Source organism: Lepisosteus platostomus, chromosome 7 (assembly GCF_059453375.1).
Source record: "Lepisosteus platostomus isolate fLepPlt1 chromosome 7, fLepPlt1.hap1, whole genome shotgun sequence".
In the NCBI taxonomy this organism is placed as follows: Eukaryota; Metazoa; Chordata; class Actinopteri; order Semionotiformes; family Lepisosteidae; genus Lepisosteus; species Lepisosteus platostomus.
In genome coordinates, this window is record NC_142617.1 from 10,342,537 (window position 1) to 10,364,442 (window position 21,906).

Consider the following 21,906-nt stretch of genomic DNA (forward strand, 5'->3'; position numbering starts at 1 on the left):
CTTTTCAGCTGTTTTCTATGGCGTTTCTTAAGCTTTGGAACAGCAAGGCCATTAAGATGTGCTATTTTGACCCTTAGCCTTTATTAAGCCAACATATATTTAATTAGCTGAGAAGAAGAAATACTACTAGAGAGGGAGGTAACCCAATAATGGCAGCTGGCCATGTAGGTGACAGCTATTTTCCCCTAGAACGTACATGCTGTTGTAATGCAATTACTGAATAATACATGAAATTCAATTCCATTCAGATGATTTGGAATAGTGCTTTAGTCCTTGAGTTCAATTTGTATAAAACTAAAAAGTCCCTCACTTGCTTATAAGAAATTTATTTTTCAAGGTGGTTTGTCAGAGAAAAAAAATGCTTTACTTGTTACTTCGCTCGACATATGGACTAAAATGAATATTAAAAGGAAATCAAAATATTTATGTTCAGGTGATCTGTCTAATCAGATATTGAAATTATTCAGGTGACTAACACTGAATATATACTATATATATAATAATACTTCCTCTTCGAAAATACCTAAAAAGAGTATCAGAAATAAAAGGACCCTATTTCAGTTTTCTTTTTAAGTCTCATTTGTATTACGACAATTTGTATGGTAAAGTGCAGCACAAGTCAAAGTCGTTGCTGTGGCAACCACTCTTATTATTATTTTTCAAGGACTCCCTCTCCTTTCTCAGCATTCATTATGATGTCCGTAAAAAAGATAATTGTGTGGAGTTCATCATGGTCTTAGAAGCATCTATGCTATTAGGATACCAAAGATTTAATAGGGGTCTTTTAATAGGTAAATGTAGCCTTAAGAAATGTTTTTCTCTTAAAAAAAAAACTTACCACATTTCACTGAAATCAAAAACAAAGAATGCTTTAGCCTTCTTATGGGTAAGATAGATTTGTTGACTAGCAATTCTATACAGTATATTTTATGCTTTCACAGGCACAGTAAGTCTTATGAGTACACACATACTGTATAAGTATAGTTCTCTGAGAAATGTAGATCACAGGATATGTACTAAAAGACATAAAACAGCAGGCTTCCTTTTTACCAGTTTCATCTTTGTCTTGAATGTTCTCACACAACAGTCAGGTAGATGGAGCTTCTATGCTAATTTGTTTTTAGATTTTGGTTTTAAAGACATCACAAACAATGGCTGCTTCTCAATAATCCAAGGCACTCAATAATCCAAAATATTGAAATAGGTTAAGGAGTTTGTTCACTGTGAATCATGAGATGGCTATTTACTAGTAGTATTTAAACATTATATTAGTCATATGCTATTAACAAACCTCTTGCAGAGTGGTAATACCCATTAATAGGAAATATACCAATGTTGTGTAGACCCATAAAATTTTAAACAGATTAGTCATTAATACTAATGCAATGTTACAGAAAAAATTGAACTTAACTACAGGATCATCTTATATGGAAATATAGACATAATGGATTTAGAAATTGTGAGTCATGCTTAACTAATGTGTCAGCATTCAATGCGCAAGCAACAGAAGTAATTAAGTAATGCAGAGAACATAAAATTTAATATATTTATATTTGTAGAATCTTTTGATCACACTCCTCATAAAAGCTTCATTCTCAAATTGCAGGCAGTAGGCATTCAAGCTAATGCATGTGTGGATTGAGAACTGGTTTAAGGATAGAAAACAGTATTCAGATAAGGGGTGAAAAGCTCCAATTGGAATGAGGTTATTAGTAGTAGTAGTTTAAGAGTGGCATAGCGTCCTACTCTGATACGAATTTATATGAATGATACTGTTTCTAGTGACCCAGTTTGCTGATGATACCATAATAGGAAGATTAACAAACAGAGTAGGAGCTTCAAAGGAAATACAAAAAAATTTAGAATTCAAAACTCGGCAAATACAAACATATGGCATTTGAGATAGACAGGTTCAGAGTATTAGTAAGAAATTAATTGGTAGCTATAAAATGGAAAACAGCTTGAAAAAAACATCTAGGAAAAAGTGTTTCTATGGTAAATAGAATGTTAGCATGTGTTGTTAAAAACCTAGAATTTAAATATAGGGTTGTTATGGTGTGTTACAATTGTACAACACACTATTAAAACCTCATTTATAGTACTGTGCACAACTGTCATCATCCCCCTTTATAAAAAGATAATGCTTCTTTGGAATCAATCCAGAGAAGAGCAACCAGATACGGTACATTCTGTGCTTAAAGGAAAACGCTATGCTTACAGAAGACTAAAAGGAGAACTGACACCAGTATTCAAAATCCTCAATTACACTGAAAAAGTCTGCCCTGTGTACTTTCAGAATCAACTGTCCAATGTGAAACAGAGGACACAAGGTAAAATGTAGTGGACGTATGTTTGAAACTTAGAACAGCAGCAATTAAAAAAAGAAAATATAGGTATCTAAGACAAGATGCCAAGTCAGGTCATTGAAAATGATAACATTTCTTTCATGACGTGGTTGGAATATAGTATCCGCCAGATGAAATTGATAAGTGATAGGGACCCCTCTCATTTGTGTCTTTTCTTTTGCTCTCCAAAGTTCACAAAGTTGCTGACTACTTCATGCAAAAATACTGATTTTTTTAATATCATAACATGCTTAGGTGTAAAACGGTGATGTGTACAAATGTTTTGGTCAGTCACCTAAACACCATAAGTGCTTATTTTAGGTTTTCACAGAGAGCAGCTCTCTTTACTGTTGTTTCTTGGCAGCAAGGTAGAGTTTGAAATGGTAGAACTCCCTGAGAACCTGTTTGCTAACTCTAAGCTCCATATTGCTTGTCTTGTCTTTTTGGCACTGTTTGTAAAATGGACTGTCTGGTATCTGGTACCTGCTACTAAATATTAATAAAGCATATGGTGCTTAAATACAAGAGAAACAACGGCTGACAATATTATCTTGCTAATTTATTTCATTAAAGACCTTTCACTATTATAATACCATCTTTTTCCATACATTGTTCTTTACATATCATATCAGAAATAAAAACAATATTGTATCACTGCACATTTTTGGCATAAAACCTTCCTTATAAATACTGGGTGTTGTGTGATAGTAATTAACTCTAATAGTAATAAACTCTTCTTTTTTGGCAAAGTAGTAAATAATTATTTGTCCAGTTAATACAGCCTCATCTATTGAAAACTATCCAACTGCTGAACTTTCAAAAATATATATACAGTAGATCCTCAATGGCAAAGTGTTTGGCTTTCTAGCTATAGTTTAATATGTAAGAGTTAGTGCTGTATTTGTTCTTAAAGCCTTATGCTTCTATCCTCTGATCTAAATGTATAAACTGAAAAGGAATGTGTATAATGTGTAAGGGGCTCAGGGTTTTGCTTCTTTAAATGAAGTGTACTTGTAAAAAAAGGCAGAAAATAACACAGCAATGATATTTCTTCTCTTTCCTTCAGGCTTCTGAAGGAAGATAAAAACTTTGCTTTTATTCCACGCTCCCGCTTGGAGCTTCCTGATAATTTCCCAAAGGAAATCCCTGGGATCTGCTATTTCCTGGAAGCTGGCTCATCCCAGAACCAAGGCTCCATAGCCAGCTCAACTACAGCCATGTCTGTCCGCATCAGGAAGATCTCCTACAATATTGGCACCATGTTCCTCCGAGAGACCAGTTTATGAAGACTAACAAAGTCGAGGACAAAAGCTCAAAGAAAACTATTGGTTTTTTTTAAGAAGTGCTGTTACTGTCCAAGGTCCTGAACAGCCCACAGGGAATGCAGAGAGACAAAGGAAGTGAAGAATGAAGTGAAGAGAGTTCTGGTCCATAATACAAACAACTTAAGCGAACAACTTGCTTTGAGCATTGCAGGTATGAGATATTATTGTATAATTCGGTGCCTTTTATCCACACAACTGAAGTGAGTTGGACACGTATCTTATTGAAGCACACCTTTCTGAAAACCTATCTCATTCTCAGCAGTGCAGCTCTGTGTTTCTGTCTGTTTGAAATCTTTCACACTGCTCTGTCCCCGGTAGCTCTGTCCTTGGATTTCAATGTTGGACAGCATAATTGTTTGCAGTCCTGTGCCAGCCAAGTCTACTCACGGAACAGTCCACTTGCCCTCCTTGTTTCTGCAGCACTGCATCAGAGGGATAAACAACACACAACATGCATCATAGCATGCAAAGTTAATGTAGCATTTAAATTTGTACATGGTACTGGGGTATACTGTTACAAAACCAAACAGATTCATTCTGCTGTCTTTGTTAAATCTTGGACTCTTTATCACACATGAAGTGCACTCATTTACAATTTTCAGAATCCAGTAAAAGCAATCTCAATCATGCTAGGCACACTTTAATTTAATTTCTTTATTTGATTTGTCTTTTAATTGCCACCCTCATATACTAAATCACAGTATCTTTTACAAAACAATAACTGACCTGAATTTATATTCTCAGAAATAGAACAGTGTACATACTGTAGCCTGTTCATTGTCCCTGAAGCGTTAAATATGTCCTATTAGTATTGAAGAAATTGTGTTGCATTTATCTAGAACTATTTTGCCCAGCTAAATAAAGATTGTATTTTACAATGGGAGTTATTTGGAACAAAAACAAATGTGTTATTGTTAGTGTATAGTGTATAACATCAGTTCACTGAAATCTAGGGAGAATGGCGGCTTGCTCTGCTCTTGCCTATGGGTCATCACTGGTCCGGCATGCCAAGCTTAAAGTGGGACTTAGAGAAAGGCACAGGTACCTTGAAGAATGGTGCCTGAAGTTACAATCCTATCATGTAGACTAATGGCTCGATAAATATCAACTCACAGAGATGCAGCTTCTCCTGACTGAAACCCTTTATGAATCTGTAGTTAATTCCCAGCCCTGAGGACAACTGTCAAACTGCGAAATACAAAGAGACATAAAAAATCAACATTTTCTTTGCAAGCTGTTTGTCCCCATAGACATACAATATATTAAATAGTAATAATGGGGCTTTTTCCATTATCACTCAAATGGTGTGAAAAAGTGCTGCTTACCGAGTATCATAGCTGGCATTTTTAGATATTTGCCTTGAAACACTATAGGAAATATATTATGTATTGTACTGTACATGAAGATAAGCACTTGTTGGGAAAATATTACCTTTCTTCTAAAGAAGCATAAAAGAATAGATAAGATCAAAATAAGTGCCATTGTACATTTCTGTTTAGCACTCCATTTCGCAATCAGTGCAACTGCATTTTTTTGTGTAATGACTACATTATAGCTAGTGTTTGTATTTATTTAGAAAATTATGTAATTATTTTGCTGTTTCAGTACTGTGGTCCTGACACATGATGTCATAACACAGCACGATAAAAAGCATTGTCAGTGAATATGAAAAACAAATATCCAGGCAAACTATACTTCAAGCAAAATTGCACAAATGGGGACTTATTTTCTGTTTAATGGAGTTATAACCGAAGTTGTAAGAGGAATTCAAATGGAAGAGGTTCCAAGATTAGATCCTTAGCACACTTCCTTTTGTATATAAGTCTCGTATCTGGGATTTCCCATAGTGCATCTCTTTCTTACCCCTCCTGCCAACCCATCCAAACCCCTGCAGCAGCTCCCTGGCCAAATCTCACAATACTGACTGGTGGGGATTCTAGGGTTTACCAAACAGGCCAGGTTGCCAATTCCCTCCGTTTTGCAAGCAACGCCAAGTGCTCCCTGCACATCTGGTCTCTCTAGAATTTTACTAGAGCTAACCCAGCTACAGAAATATGGACTAGATTTTATTTTGTCATCTACATTAGATGTTTGTATTTGCAGAGTCAAGGCTCCACACTTCATGGTTATTGTACTGGTAAACAAAGGGTGTTGGAAAATAAAAGAAAATGGAATTATCCAACTAGAGGAAAAACGCAATTAGGCTATCTATCCTCTCCCACAGTTTCTGCTATGAAGGGAATTGTAGTGGTGAGCTGAATAGATGAAGAATTTGAGATTTAAAATAAGGGAATAATTGACAGGTCTGAATAAAATTAAAAAGGTTACACGTGCTTCCCAGTTTAATTGAAAGAAATGCCAGGAGCTGGAAATTTGCAAACCCAAGTAAAAGAAATTATGATTGACATTTTACATAAAAGAAGATTTTATCTTTCCCTCAGAGGATAATAATTCGGAAGCTCTATCTTATTATTCTGATTATTTGTGCTGCTGTGATTTTGTTCTTCTATTTACAGTATTATACTGGGCAGTAAAAAATAAGGCATTTATTAAATGATAGCTAACTCTGAATTGTATGGTATCAGTCTAAATTTATTTATCCAAGAAAGGAAGAAATAAAATAGTGTTAATTACTGTATATATATATTTTGAAATATAGTTACACGTGATTAGTATCTGGTTGACACTCAATGGTGTTTATAGAGTCGTATTTGCATTATCTTTTCAAATATTAGTTCAGAAAAAGTACAGTAGGTGTTAGATTTACAACAGGAAATAATTATACTCTGTCCAGAGCTAACTAACTGTATGTTTATTGATCTCAATTCAAACATTTCATTAATGGTTTTCAAAAACATTTTAAATATTAATGTGTGAAAAAGTACTTTAACTGATTTTACTTTCAAAGTTAACATTTCCAAGTTTTCCAATTACTCTTTTATAAATGGCACAAAAACATCTGATTTTTTAGCACAAAGTTTTTATTTAATTCTTGTGAGATTTCCATGTTTTTCATTCAGGCAACATGGAACTTCAATACCAGCTTTAGTACAGATTTAAATGAAAATCTAAAGTGCATGTAGTTAGCTTATACAAAGCATTTCAAAATGTAAAAGAAATGTTTAAACAGACCAAAGCATAAAAATCTAGTTTTAAAGCAGATAATGTAGAAGCTGTAATTGCTTACAGCTGAGACAAATTAAACCAGGTCTTAAAAGTTATAAGCCCAGGTGTGACTAATTAAACAAATCCTGGCAAAGCTTAAAAAGCTTTGTGCAACAGCACCTGTTTCTGAGGGTGTTAAAACTGACATTTAAATGTAAATTAATTGACAAAATCTTTATTTTGGGACATATTGTACCTTGCGCTGCATAGTTATAAAGAAAAATACAGTTGAAAAAGTATGTGTTCATAGATTTAATCATTATTTCTTTGTCCTAAAAACATAGTAAAGTATATTTTTAGCATATTAATTAGGATTGACATGCACAGTAGCAATCCACTGTGTACTTGACAACCCTTCAGACATTCAGACAGTGCATTAAAACAGCACTAATTCCACGCAGCTGCTGAAGCTGAAAAATGACAACGAATACACATATTGAAGGCAGTTCGGCCTTTGGCTTTTTGTGAGGTATTCTGCTTTGTTGAAATTTGCTGCCTTTGCAAAAGAGCAATGAGAGATTCTAGGCAATGTTGTTCTGTGATGGTCCTGGCCTGTTCCTAGGTATTCTACTGTACTATTCATCCCTCTTGAACTGTGTAACTTTAGTACACCAAGCCCTTAAACTTCTTGCTTGAATTTTGGATGTGTTTCAGTTCCTGAACAGCAGACCCCTGTTATAAATTGTTACAAAACGTACAGGACAGGTATATCAGATGCTATATTTCAGTTTTTGTCTCAAAATCTTCAAAATCAGGTTTGTTGTTGCAGTGACTGGGTTGAATTTAAGTTGGGGCCCTGCAGCTCCAAGAATGCTTCTTTTGATGGTTTGGTATGTCCACCTATATCTGCACGTCATTAATTGCTACGGTTAATTGCATTTTTAAAAAGCTACAATGAAAGCAACTCCTAATCACAGTTCTCGGAGATTACACTCTTAAATGAGATCATTTATGCCTGCATCTATTCCTATTTCTTTTTGAATTACCCTGTACTTGTTCCTTATGCAGCTCCCCACAGTAACCTACTGTATAATTGAAAGTATTTGTAAGTTGTGAGTGCAGAAAACAGTTAAAAGTCAATCAGGTAGTTCAATTAAGAACCCAATAATCCTAACTGAATAATTTATACGTTATTGGAGTAAAAATCAGGAGACTCGGGGATACTCCAGGACCAAGAATACAAAGTGTTGTAGAGAGAAGCAAATATCTGAAGGCAGTGGTTTTCATTACCCATTGACGGAACTGGCAAGACCTACATTCAACGGACTGCCACATGTCCAGCCTGGAGCACTTTTCTATACAGACTGATAGCATTTAAAAAAAGGCAAGGCCTGCCAAAAATAACAGATTGATTTCAAGAGGGACAACGACATCCAAGAAGTCGATGGTTTGTGAACGTTTAAGTATTTTAGGTGGGATAGGTCTGGCATAACAAACTCCTTTAAGGGGCAGAGAGAGGAGTGAACCAGGGGGACGCTGCAAGGAGGAGATGGGGGGGGGGGGGGAGAGATGCTTCAGACAAATGCGAAGGGAGGTGTTTGTGTCAAATACGGTACGTAACAATGATAATGATCAGGAACAGCTGTGGAAGATTGATTTGCTGTTATTATGCCTCCCAAACTTCAGTTAATAACTTCCATTTCAAAACAAGATTCAGCCTATTTCCTATTTAAGTTCATGTATTGATTTCAGTAATAAACTACTGTAAATTGCCTTTTCTGAAAATATGAAATATAGACCTTCTCTGTGAATTTTCAGTAAGCTAAAGACCAGATCATTTCACTGATGTGTGAGGTGATCAGGATCATGTAAATTGCTTATAATTAAAAGGCATTTAAATGAGCCACATGTTTCTAACAACAAAAAAACGCCTTTTTCGTTTGATAGCTGACCCATCTGCTGACTTCATAACTCCTCCGATGAAATGAATGTCTGTTACATTTATAATTGAAATACATACAGTAGTTCCCACAAAGTTAGCCATTACAATTTGATAAAAACACAGGAAATCAGTATATAAATAAAAATGTGAATATTCACCAGGTACTGGAGCACTGAAATCACCAGCAAAAGAAGCTAAATCTCTTTTAATATTTATAATGTCAAATACCTTCCCCACAAAGCGAAATCTGGCAGGTGTCGATACAGTATGTAGCAATCCTATGATGTCTGCCGTGTCAATGGTCGTAGCATAGCACTGGTTCTGAGGTACCACAGATACCTGCGAGCAAACAGAGCTCAACAGCTTGATGGGATAGTTAGCTCACCAGGGAAGGCTGATAATGCACGCTTAGGAAAGAGATGTCACAATTACAACTATAAATCATGCATATTGACAAACACACACAGATGCTTAAAAAGAAGCTTGTCTCTTGTAGATGTTGCAAAGCTCTTTAAACTGAGATGAACTGTAGTACGTCCAGTTCACCTGCCTGTAAGAAATGCTTATATATAACCAAAAGGTATTAACAAGTGCAGTGGAATTTAATGGTAATTAAAAACGTAGTTAATAATATAGGAACAGTTTTTTAAATATATTTTTAATATGCCTTTTTTGTGGTTAACAATACCTAAAATATTCGTTTGCACTACACTTTAATTTTTGTTATAGCTGTCTTTAAACATTTTTAACATGATGATTAATCAATAATTGTGTGCATTTATATGGAACCTTTCCTCCCAAATGTTCCCATGTTTCTTTTACATATGTCTAATATTAAGGCTGGGTGTGGTTCAGACTATGGTCAGGAGTAGGGTTCTGTTACATCTAAATAATCTACTGTAGAGATTAGTTGTTAACTCAATTGTCATCTACTGATAGTTCAGGAACTGAGAGGAATTTCAACACGTAATCGGTGGCAAGATCTTCAGTGTTGCTTCATTTCTTGTTTTTGTGCTGTGTACATTATATGCAGTATTTTCAAAAATCATACATTTATAAATAATGACATAAAGCAGAAACCCACTGTAAAATAAGTATATTGTACTGTAGGAAATTTGTATATTGTCTGAGGTTTCAAGCAATAAGCTGAGTATCCTTTTTGGGTCATAAATATAAAAAGAGAACCTCATACACAGCTGTTATTACTTTGATTTTGTGTAAAATATAACTGCCAGGACAGATGTGTGAAGTGGAAACATTGTCTACCACTTATAAAGTGAATACAATTATATAGTTTTGCCATGATTACTGCCTGCCGGAATGGGATTGCTAATTGTGTCTCATAATTGCTTGCACTCCAGATCTGAAAATTAACACAGTACCTAAAAGTGGTCTATTGAGAATTTTCACTAGTATTCCAACCCCTCTGCAATGGACTGGCATCCCATCCACAGTGTATACTGCTTGCTTGCTGGGATAGGCTCCGGCTCACCTGCGATCTGCGACACGTGGATAGCGAATAGAGTGATAGAATGATCTTAACTCTTTTGTTGTGTGATTGACTGACTGTTGATTAGATTATAACATGTTTAAAACTTAAAGGATTTGACTGATTCAAACTTACTGTATGTCATGGAATCATCAACACAGATATTGCCGTGTTAACATCGTCTTGTGATGAAATCAGATTCTTATTTTGAATTTCAAGTATTCAAGCTGTGCCTGATTTCCAAACTGTGCAACATCCTATTTTGTGCACGGCAGCTTGAATCAATTGATTTATCGTCACTGTCCATTTTTAATTGCTTCTGTCTGAACATCTTGCTGTTTACGTTTTTTATTTTTACGGTTTTCCTGCAAATATCCTTTAAAGGTTTTGAGGCACTTTTTCTTTGCTTTTTTTTGGAAGAATGTCTTGGCCTGGACCACAGTTTATGACAGTGCTCTTTCTCTGTGTTCAGGCTTGTATTGTGTCACTAAACACACGCACTTTATTTAACATTTGCCTTTGTACTCAAGTGGTACAAAGGATCTGAGAAAAGAATGAGAATACTTTAGTATAATTTAAAGCAAATTGTATGATCCATTTACACTGCTTCTTAAGAAAGCGTAATTTCAGCATATTGCAATACAAAACTATATAAGTAACCACTTCACTTCTTGGTATGATAGTAACTTTGATAATCTCATGGGTTCTATTTGAGTATGGAATCATTATTTTTTACTTCCTCATTAAAATTATCCAACACATGTTACAAAGACATAAGGGAAAACAAAGAACAATTACTTTTGTAATATACCAACTATGTATGTAACATTTCTAATTGGACAATGTAGGTGTTATAAAATGATAAAGGTACTGTATAAGGAAAGAGATCTACGTCTTATTCTCTTGTCTTCTGTGATTGTTCTGTTCTGCACAGGGACACCCTTGTCATTTTCAGTCAAGGTTTTAATTTACACTGCTTTCTTGTCAAAACTGTGTCTTTCTATTACATGGGTTCTCAACCAAAGAACTTCAAATAATGTACAATATATTATAACTGTAATACAAATCTTTTATAAAAAACACAACATTGTATAAATGCCATACCTGCACTAAAAATATACAGTCTATGGCTCTTTAATATATTCTGTTAGTAAATAGTATACAGTATATCTTAGTATGTTGTACTTTATGGGAAAAATATTTAATTAGTTTAGGTTTGTGACAGTCCATTTTTGCCAAATAGCCCAATCTTGTTTTCTTTGTACTACTTTTTTATGTGTATTTTTTTTTTCATCATGTATAAGATAAAGAAGCAAACCGGGGCTGTTCGACAAACTGTATATGACTACATTCTTATATGGTTTTCACATCTGTCTTGGCTGAGCAACAGAATATGGTACATTAAATATAATCTGTAAAGAAAATGTAAATAAATATCATTGTATACCTAAAAAGTGCTGCTGTGTTCTTTGTGTTTTATTTGATTTACCGCTGTGCTTAAAGAGTAAGGGGATTATAGGTAAGACTGAGAGTGGAAAACAACATCTTGAACAGGACAGTTCTTTCAGTCTCTTGTGGTTTTGGTGTTTCTAGTAACTGAGACACAAAAATGGCTGAAACATCTATGAAAGCACTGTTACATTTTCACATTCTTTAACATTTTTAATGCAAGTGTTCAACAAAAAGGTAATGAGACATTTCTAATAATTCCTTGGCTCCCCAGTATTCCTACTGGGGTTTAAATCTGCTGATAACGTGAGAGGTATACAGAAAGAATAGGCAAGTCCCTTGTAATTAGGGACAATCACAGAAAGTGTTGAGCGCTCTCTGTACAGCTTGCAAAGGAGGGAGAAGAATTCTAAATGACTCCTGGGCCTACCTAAGTTTTGAGGGCACTGCAGTGTATCTGTTTTTCTCAAGACTTGCATTATTATTCTGCTGTTCTTGCATTACTGTCATCTGTGCCTGATTGAACCACTGTTCCTGAGGCATTCTTTTCTGTTGTCACAGCTTTATTCACACTCTTGCTATGCTGCAAGGTTGAATTTGTTTAAAAAAAGTATGAAAACAATAGAATCATGCTGAGATATTACAATCTCATTGGGGCACACTGGATATCTAGAGGTCTTGCAGAGTTTTGAGATGGAAATGCTGAGAGCCGTACACTACCTGTGCAAAGGAACTTGTGGAAAATATTCAAATGCAAAAAAAACGGTCATAAAATATTTCAATGGAAAAAAATGGTCCGTTACCATTTTAAGAATTAACAGTACCATGACACTTTTTCCTATCCTCTTTTTTCATCTATTCGTGCATTCTTGAACTATTTTATCCACTACTGGTTTGCAGGGTGCCAAAGCCTATATTTTTCAACAATTTTTTGCCAGGCTAAAGCAAAAAAAAAAAAGTAAAAGATCAGACATCCAAACCCTATTCCTATTAAATGTAATCTTTATTGTTAAATGGTCTATTTAGAACAATAACAAACATATTCTACTGCCAGATGGGTGTTTAATTGTCAGTCTTTAACCTGTGTGCCAGTATGTCTTTCTAAATGAAAAGTTACATTGCAGACATTGAATTAAAGATGCATAGTGCTCATCTGCAGTAACTATAAGTGTCTTCAAGTCAAGATGATCGTTATCTAACCTGATTAATTTCATAAGTGAACAATTAAACATTGTTTTCTTGGTGATTTAAGAAGACCTACAGAACCAACTGGATTAACAGTCCCTGATGACTAAAGAGATCACTGTTTCAAATATTCACTGCATTACATTTTACCTGTTTTCACAATTTTGCATGAAGGGTAAAAGAGCACAAGGACATTTCCTGCTTTTTTTTTAGAAGGTGTAAATTTGCCACTTTCTATAAAGATTTCCTGAAATTGTTTGCCACCTCTGTATAATTTGCAGATTAATGTCTGTTTTGTTTGCTGTGTTTTGCAGAGAAACAATTAAAAAATAATTTAATCTAATCTTCTCCACCTGTTATCTGTGTCGTTTTGCTTCTTGATTGATTTGGCAAGTGTGTAATACACTGAATCATCTCTGAACTGTTATTTATTTGTCTCTTAAGCTTTCTAAGGAGTGCTGTCTATGTTGGCTTGTATGGTGGCATTTCAAAGTCTCTCAGGAGCTTTCTGATTTTCTAATATTACCCATTCACCTTTTTCTAACTCATTCTTCCAATTCAGGGTTTTTAGAGAGGTGATATCCCCTTCAGCAATGGGCACAAGCCAGGATACACCCTGGATGGGACTACAGTCTATAGCATGGCTTGCACACACAGACACACACCAGAGCCAGGTTCCCCAGGTCCCCCAGAAGCCGATTAACCTAGCAGTATGTTTTTGGACTGTGGGAGGAACTGGAGCACCTGGAGGAAACCTATGAAGACATGAGGAGAACATGCAAACTCCATGCAGATAGCACCTCAGGTCCACGATTGAACCCAGGGCTCCAGAACTGAATTCCAGCCTCTAATATTATCCAGAACCTTAAACTGTTTGTAGATATGCTTTAAAATACACACATATTATACCATAGCCAATGCATACTGGCACATTTGTGACATTTATTCGGAGCAGTAGCTAAAAAATAGAACTTGAGTTGTACTATATACAATGCTTATATCATAGTTTTTTTTTTCTGTGCTGTAACATAAGGAAGCTTTTGTACTGTATCTTTTAGACTGAATAAGAAAACCCATCCCGCATCCACCCACTATCCTGTAACATGGAGTAAAACCTAATTCTCTTGTAAATGGGGGTGAAGGTACTTGATACATCAAGCCAACACCTATTGATAGGCCCAAAGCTATCGTTCTCTTGCAATTTTAAAATTATTTTTCCTGTGAGACTCAATAGGACAGTCAATTCATCCAGGTTTAATATCCATATAGTTTTATAGCTTCCACCTTTTCTTTTCAGTAATTGGTTTTTAGAATAGCATTCACATAACAATCTTTCACTTAGAAGGCAAGAGAGGCTCTGGCATCTCTCATGTACATCACTTCAGCTCATTATAAACAAGTTAGATTACAAAAATGCGAAGTACAGGCAGGAGATTCCTAATCATATGCCACATTATGATTACAAATGAAAACATGACGCTGCTTATAACTGCAATTAAGTCAATGCCATGCAATTTTTCCTGTACACGTATCCACCCACATACAGTATGGATGATTCTACTGAATGCTTTTAATATTCTTTTGAGAACAATAAAAAAACTGATTTGATTGTAGATTCAGAAAAGCACTGAAGATCAGCTGTAAAATGGTTATGAATTAAGAACAGATGATAACGCCTTAACCAATTGCTCTCTCTCAAGTCTACGGATGTGTCTGTACGGATTGTTGTGTGCCCTGACACCACATTGTAATAATTTCCCTGCCTGGGGATTGGAACAAGCAGCCCTAGTGACCTATGCATGGAGCTTTCAATTTCCCATGGTTCGCACAATAATTAGATACTTTATTGATCCCGTGAGGGAAATTGCAGTGCAACAGCAGCTTAACACAGCAACAGTGTAACGAATGATACAATAATAATAATACAATATATACAATACAATCAGTATAGTGAGAAGTGCACTAAGAAGAGTTACTCACAGTCCAGAACACACAAAGAACAAACCAGAACAGAGCAGTACACAAAAAAGTTGTATTGCACAATATAAATATAAATATAAATATAAATATAAATATAGATATAGATATAGATATAAATATAAATGTGTTGCACAAGTCCCTGGCATATACTGTATTGCACAAAAATGGTTGTAAATGGGAAAAAGAGAAAGAACAGATGTAGCAGTTTACTGTTCAGTCCAGAAACAGGTCACTGTCAATGTTGCCTCTGCCCAGACGCAAGGTGGATGCGTTGTACAGTCTTATGGCAGAAGGCAAGAATGACCTCCTGTAGCGCTCCCTGTCGCACTGTGGATGGAACAGTCTATTTCTGAACGTGCTCTTCATTTCTACAAGCATGTCATAGAGGGGATGGGAGACGTTGTCCATGATGGCCTCTAGTTTGGACACCATTCTCTTCCAGGGGGTCCAGGTCAGAGCCAATGAAAGAGTTTGCTCTTCTGATGAGCTTGTTCAGTCTGTTAGAATCCACGGCTCTAATCCCAGAGCCCCAGCATACCACCGCGTAGAAAATGGCGCTCGCCACAACCGACTGATAGAACATATGTAGCATCTCACTACACACATTGAAGGACCCGAGCCTCTTCAAGAAGTAAAGTTGGCTCTGACCCTTCTTGTAAATGGCCTCGATGTTCTTAGACCATTCCAGTCTATCGTCAATGTGCACTCCCAGGTACTTGGGAAACTTTTTTAAAATCCTTATTCACATTACTTCAGATTCAGCCAAAGTCTTTCTTAAACAAAACTAACCTGACTTGCCAACATGAATCTGCACAGAACTTTACATGATCTGTTTATCTTGTTTTGTTTTTAGGATTCCATTTGGTTCTCTCTTTAGTATTGCCTGAATACCAAAAAACAAATATCAAAAGCAAAGCAGAAGGGCAATACTGTAACTGTAACTGTTCTTCCTGTTGCAATATTTACTATGATATTTACTATGGAACATTAGAGTTAGGGTTAGGGGAAATAGGACAACCCCTGAGAATGATACAGAATTTTAACAATTCTACAATTTTAATGTAATTCAACAAGAAAGGAAACAACAGCAATTGTTGTCTCACTTAGTGGAACCTTCACAGTTTACATCCCAAGAACTGCTGCAAAAGCCTAACTCATGGCTATTATTGTCATTCTATAGTACAACGGAGCTCAAGATTCAAGTAACTGAGTGGTTCTATTTCTAGATGTTACCTTACTCCTTTGTTTAGCAGGACTGTGATCTGACAGCAACTGTTGACACGTAAGACAAAGTCATTTGAGAAGCAAAAGAAGCTGTTGGAAAGTGCTTGTAACACTCAAGCTCAGATGATAATGAAATGCCAGTGTGCTTGCAGCAAAAAAAAAAAAAAGTGATAGGCTCTGTGAATGCTGTGTGCTGAGGTGACACAATTCAAAACCACTGCTGAATGTCAATCTGTCAAAAGTCAAAATGGAGAAGATAAAGAACTGAGCATTCAGCACTGCTTCCTTCAAAGATATGGTGTGTCTCTTTATAAAACTGAAGATAAACTCTACCTTAAACGCTTATTTATGTTGATTATATAAAAAAATTAAATATGGAACAAATTGAACAGGTTTGCAATCCTCTAAAGTAGTAAAATGATACAAGAGCAGAAACTAGTTTAATATAAGGTAGTCTTGGCAACTGCCTTACTTTATGTTTTATACATTGTGATTTTGTCACCTTCTTTCTCACTTTCCATGTATTTTTTCTTCAGAATTTTTTCATGCCGATTAAATGGAGGTAGAGAGGCTGACAAAAGCAATTCCTATTACTGTCACACTAGTGAGAAGCCTGGGTTCTCAGAGCCTCTTGACTGTCTAGTACTGTAAAAGGGAACAGTAAAATTATTTTTTTAGGGTTACAAAGGCCATTAAAACCAGAAAATCTTCCTTATCTCATTAGCCATAATATAAAAGTATCATTTAATATTTTATTATATAATAAATATAAAGAACCATATCAATATAAAGTACAAAAGTCTTCTTCATTTGGTAGAAGCTATCGATCCAGTTATGTCATGATTGTATGTTTGTACTGGACATCTTCCTCAAGTTACAGCTTGCTAATCAATTGGCTTCATGGTTTAATTCAAGCAAAGTTGAGTTTAATAATTATGAGGCATTGACTTCTTGTTTTTAGGCATTATGAGGCATTGTTTCTAAGTCTGAAATATTTTAAGAATCTCAGTAATTTTTTTTTCAGAGCTCATTAAGTATTACAAGCTGTTGTTTTTAAGCAGAGAAAAGAAGTGACAAGTAAGAGTAATAACTGTAGCTGAAAAATGTAATATTCTGGTATATCCCAGATATAGTATCCATCTGGGAGCAGACAGATGTCCAGAGGTGTGTTGATGAAGGTCAATGTCTATGTATTATGCCATCTAAATACACAATAATGTTTTTCTTTTTAAAATTATGTTTTTAATTAAACTGCCTTTCAAAGACCCGTGCCTAGTGTTTTTTCTTTCTTTCAAAGGCATCAAGACTCTGTCTCTGTGTCTGTCTGTGTCTACTTGATAATTTCCTTGTCACATCCTAGTTACATTCTTGGCCTTCTAGAATAATTTGGATCTTATTTTTACGTTAAAATTCAGCAGAAAAAAATAAGATTTGTTTAATGTTGTAAGAGGGGTTTGTAGCTTCTCATTTTACCAGTGAAAAAAGATAGTTCATTCCTTTTACTTTAAAATGCATTGGTTTATTATGCCTCTTCTCTGACCTTACAAGTCTGGTATTCTTCTCACTCTCACTACATCGGCCTAGTTAAAATGAGGTCACACTGCACTGAAATGCCAAAGCTTTTAGTTCCAATAGAGATGAAACTGTAATTGTGTTGACAAATCAAACAGCTTTTTTCATAAAGATTGGCTTGTACTCGAGAATCTCCTCACTGGATCTCAGTTCTGCTTGTAGCCATATAACCACTTATGATGATTTACTACATAGTAGAAACATGTAAATGTACAAGCAAACTATAACCACCCAAACTGAAAGCATGTGACAGCAGTTTGCAATAAGGCAAACCATTCAAGGAATCAGAAAGAAAGCAGTGCGATAACAGAAAGTCTGTAACCCCGGGCAGTGCAAGAGAAAACATTATATGTGATGAGAAATGCATGTTATATTCATTTGAAATATTAATGTTGATTTCCATTGCTTAGTAACCAAAATTACAAATGTAAAACTATCAATAACTCTTCAACACATTCTTGCCCTTAACTTATATCATAGCCAATATTTTCTAAGAAAGAAAACAACGACCATTTTTGTAATTAATGTAGTGAACTGATAAAGCTTTCTCCTTCAGGGAAGTAGACAATGCTTATACTTGATTGACATCTTATGCACTGCAAAATACCATAGAAAACAAGTGTCACTTCAGGTGCCGATGACCCTCACCAGGACAACTGACTTTCTGGTAATGAATTCATGAATGTTGAAAATGAGCTTGGATATAAAAAAGATCATATTTCAGCTGGAAGTAGAAGATATGATAATGGTTTTGTCAAGTGCTTTACGAACATAATTTATGCTACTATACTGCAACATAATGTATAGATCTCTCCTATTTGAATAGAGATAATTATGCCCTAAGGGCAAACAAACAGATAAAGGATTATAGCTTCACTGTAAACTAAAATAAGTAGACAAGAAAGCTTGAAAAAATACAGCTATTATATGGCAACTGTTCTTTGAGGTAAGCAAATCATAAACCCATAGAAACATTTGAATTTACTTTATGCATACATACAGTATGTATATACAGTATTATGTATAATTTGTCAGCTATTGCAAACACTCACACAAAAATACTTTAGCAATCTTAGAATAAAAACAAATAATAATTTGTTGTTTGTTACAATTTGCCATCTTCTGCATGGTCATTTCAAATTGATTTGTAATATTTCTCACGGTGTCACAGCTTTTTTCCAACACAACTGCCATTCTGTCTGTTAGCTGGGGTGAGAGACCTGACACAGGAGGTGGCTGTCATTCTAATGCGCTTGTGCAGCATGAGACATCCCTCAACAGGTATTTTTTCTTTTAAGAGAAAAATGTCTTTATAAATTGTGAGAAAGACCTCTCAACATTAGACCTGTAATATCTAAGACCCCTTCAGATTTGCTCCAGACACAGAAGGATTATTACTTGACAGATTAAGCGATAATCCCACAGGAGATTAGCAAACACCATGCATGGTGGTCCTTTCACAGAGGCCCCAGAAAGCACTTTTAAGGGAGTATATACAGTACAGTATACACAGACATTTCCATCAGAGCTTCTCTCCTGCTCAGTCACTCCAGGGTGCTTTGCTATTTTCTTAATGCTTCTTTGATCGCCTGCTCTTTAAAATCTGTCATCTGATTTACCTGGAATTGGATAGCATTGGCAAATGTGGTGAGGCACTCTAAAACATGGTGTGAATTTTAAAGACGGTAGCTCTTCTGCCCTTCCACTACAAACAGATAACAATCTCAGTTGAAGCTGTGTAACATACAGTACAGTACAAGGCACTGTAGTTCACTTTTTTGAATTTGGACACAGTAAACTAGACATAGTACTGATAACCTTTGAAGTGTGAAGAGCCTAATGGAATGCTAAAATCACAAAACCCAAACAAGTAACCTTGTGGGAATACCCTAAGAATCTAATTGCTGTGCAAGACGTGGTGTACGAACTCCCACCAACTTGTTTGGAGCATTTTAACATTCATGAGGCATTTGCAGTATATATCGCTATACACTGTTAGGACAATGGGAAACCCAGTGCTGAACTGCTTTGTAATTAGTGAACTATTTGGAAAAGCTTGTTAACATGATTCAGAGAATGTTCTCCAGCCTCATCACGCATTCACTGTGTCTGTCTGTGTGAAGCACATGATGACACATTTATTTTTCTTCTTTTATTTGACCATTTATGTATACCACGTTTAATGAATAATATATTTTGGATAACTTTTTGAGTTTTTACCTGTTTTCTTTTTGAAAGCAAAATAATACTTAATTTACATTAAAATTATATTTACTGTATGTTATTCACTGTGCATATAACCAAGGGTTTCAATACTTCGTCAAAAATAATTAATTACATTTGGCAAAAATTACCTACCTCATTTGTTATGGCAGGCCCAAATGAGATAAGATACAATATAGCACTCAATACATGCTTTTATTATCATATAGTAGTAGTGGCCAGGCTATTTACTCTTTTTCTGTGTAATTGCTTTCTGCAAAAAATTCCAAAATTCTCACTGGCTTGTAAAACATTTCTCCAGTCAGTTGCTGAAATGTATGACCTCAATTGAATACAGTAAAAGCAATGAAACAAACATTACAATTAAAAGTTGTCCTTGCCTCTAGGATATTATTGCCACTTTTTTCATATTGACAAATTATGAGAAAACAAAAGCCCAGATGCAATAAAATGTAAGGAGGTGATATCTATCTACAGTTTGCATGATTTTCATAAAATGCTCAATTCTCAGTCTCTGGCCTGTATATTCATCAGGTTCTGGAACAGATGAATATACACATTTAAATTTTCTGGTACTAGAAGACACACAATACTGTAAGTTCTCAATAAAAAATGACACAAAGAATGCAATACCATTCCTTTGGTGGGAACATTGTATATTATTAACTCTGGTATCATTTAACGGATTGAGGTCAAAAGTACATATTACATCATTGTACACTGTACAACTGCATAATTCAATACATCCTACTTACTCTTCAGTCCCTTGGTTTTGATCTCAATAAGATTGATTAAACATGATTTAAAAATATGACATAATTAAAAAAAAATGTTTGTCTTCTGTAGTTTTTGCAGTATGTTACATCTTTAAATGTTTACACCTTTTTCCTAAAAAGAAATAGTATTTATAATTTTCTTAATCAAGATTTGAGGTTTTATAATTCATGAAAGGCCTATTGGTTGCTAGGCAAATTCCATACTGTTGCCATGTAGCCTAAAGCACCAGGGAGTATTGCAAATTGCCTGAAAATTCAATGAGTTACAATGTTACAGTTCTGTTTTAAATGTTTAAATGAAGAGACAGTGTGATTTTTGAATCGTCTTAGACTTTAATTTTGCCATGGGCCTAAACTTTGTTTCTGTTCCTTGGCAGGCCTAATAATGAATATGCTCCAAATATAAGCCCCCCCCAAAAGATATACAGTATCAAGGTAGAATCAGATTAGATGTAAATTTAGCCCCCTTTACAATGAAAATATAATTTAGTCAGATTTGTGTCTTTAAAGGGAACTCTAAACCTTGCACAGCCCTAAAACAACCACTGTCAGAAAGCTTGACTTCAGAAAGCTTTACTAAACATGTGACTTATCTTTCTTGAAAAAAGAAAAATTCATAAAAAGAGTACTGTGTAAGAGACTGAAGGTCACTATTAACACTATCAGTAGCATATTTTAAATGGTAGAAATTCATTTTTTGTATCTTTTGGTTCATTTAGTGTTTGAAATGAAATCCAATGTTTAGATTACTAGTAAGTTTACAGCCTGTGATTGGATAGAGCTAGAATTAGAGGTAGAAATACAATTAATCATTGAACAAAACTAAATTTACCTTTGTCATTTGAGTGCATAAAATAAGAGAGCATGAGTTCCATACATTGAAACTTGGTTTCAAAATTTGACATGGGCATGATATGGCCTACTGGCTATTCTTTGTAAAACTGTGCAAGGAAATAATCTCAAGGTAGGACCAGAATGCAATTCAGGCTCTGTAATATACTGTACCTACTTTAAAAATAAAAAAATCTAGTTAGCATATAATATTGACATATACTGTCCTAAAATACTCTACAAATACCTACAATGCATACAATCAAGAATTTTGCGAACTGGGGTTTTGATCAAGCTACATGTACTGTAGGTCAAAAACATACATAATTAAAATATAGTTCTGTTAGTTTAAGGGTTGGGGTTAAATTTTGGGGCGGATTCTACAGTAGCTCCTTGTACTATTACCAAGCCCAAGTACTGAAAAAATTCATAATATGAGCTCTCAGACTGTTTGTACTCT

General features: G+C 35.1%; 1 protein-coding gene across 1 annotated transcript in view; it reads left to right on the forward strand.

Annotated features, from left to right (window-relative positions):
- The window catches only part of gucy1a2 (guanylate cyclase 1, soluble, alpha 2), a 46,368-nt gene extending 40,563 nt beyond the window's left edge, over positions 1–5,805 (forward strand). The window contains exon 8 of the mRNA XM_088639191.1: positions 3,412–5,805. Coding sequence (XP_088495317.1) covers positions 3,412–3,631 — 220 coding nt within the window. The 3' untranslated portion in view covers positions 3,632–5,805. The remainder of the gene's footprint in view (positions 1–3,411) is intronic.
- The last annotated feature ends 16,101 nt before the right edge of the window (positions 5,806–21,906 follow it).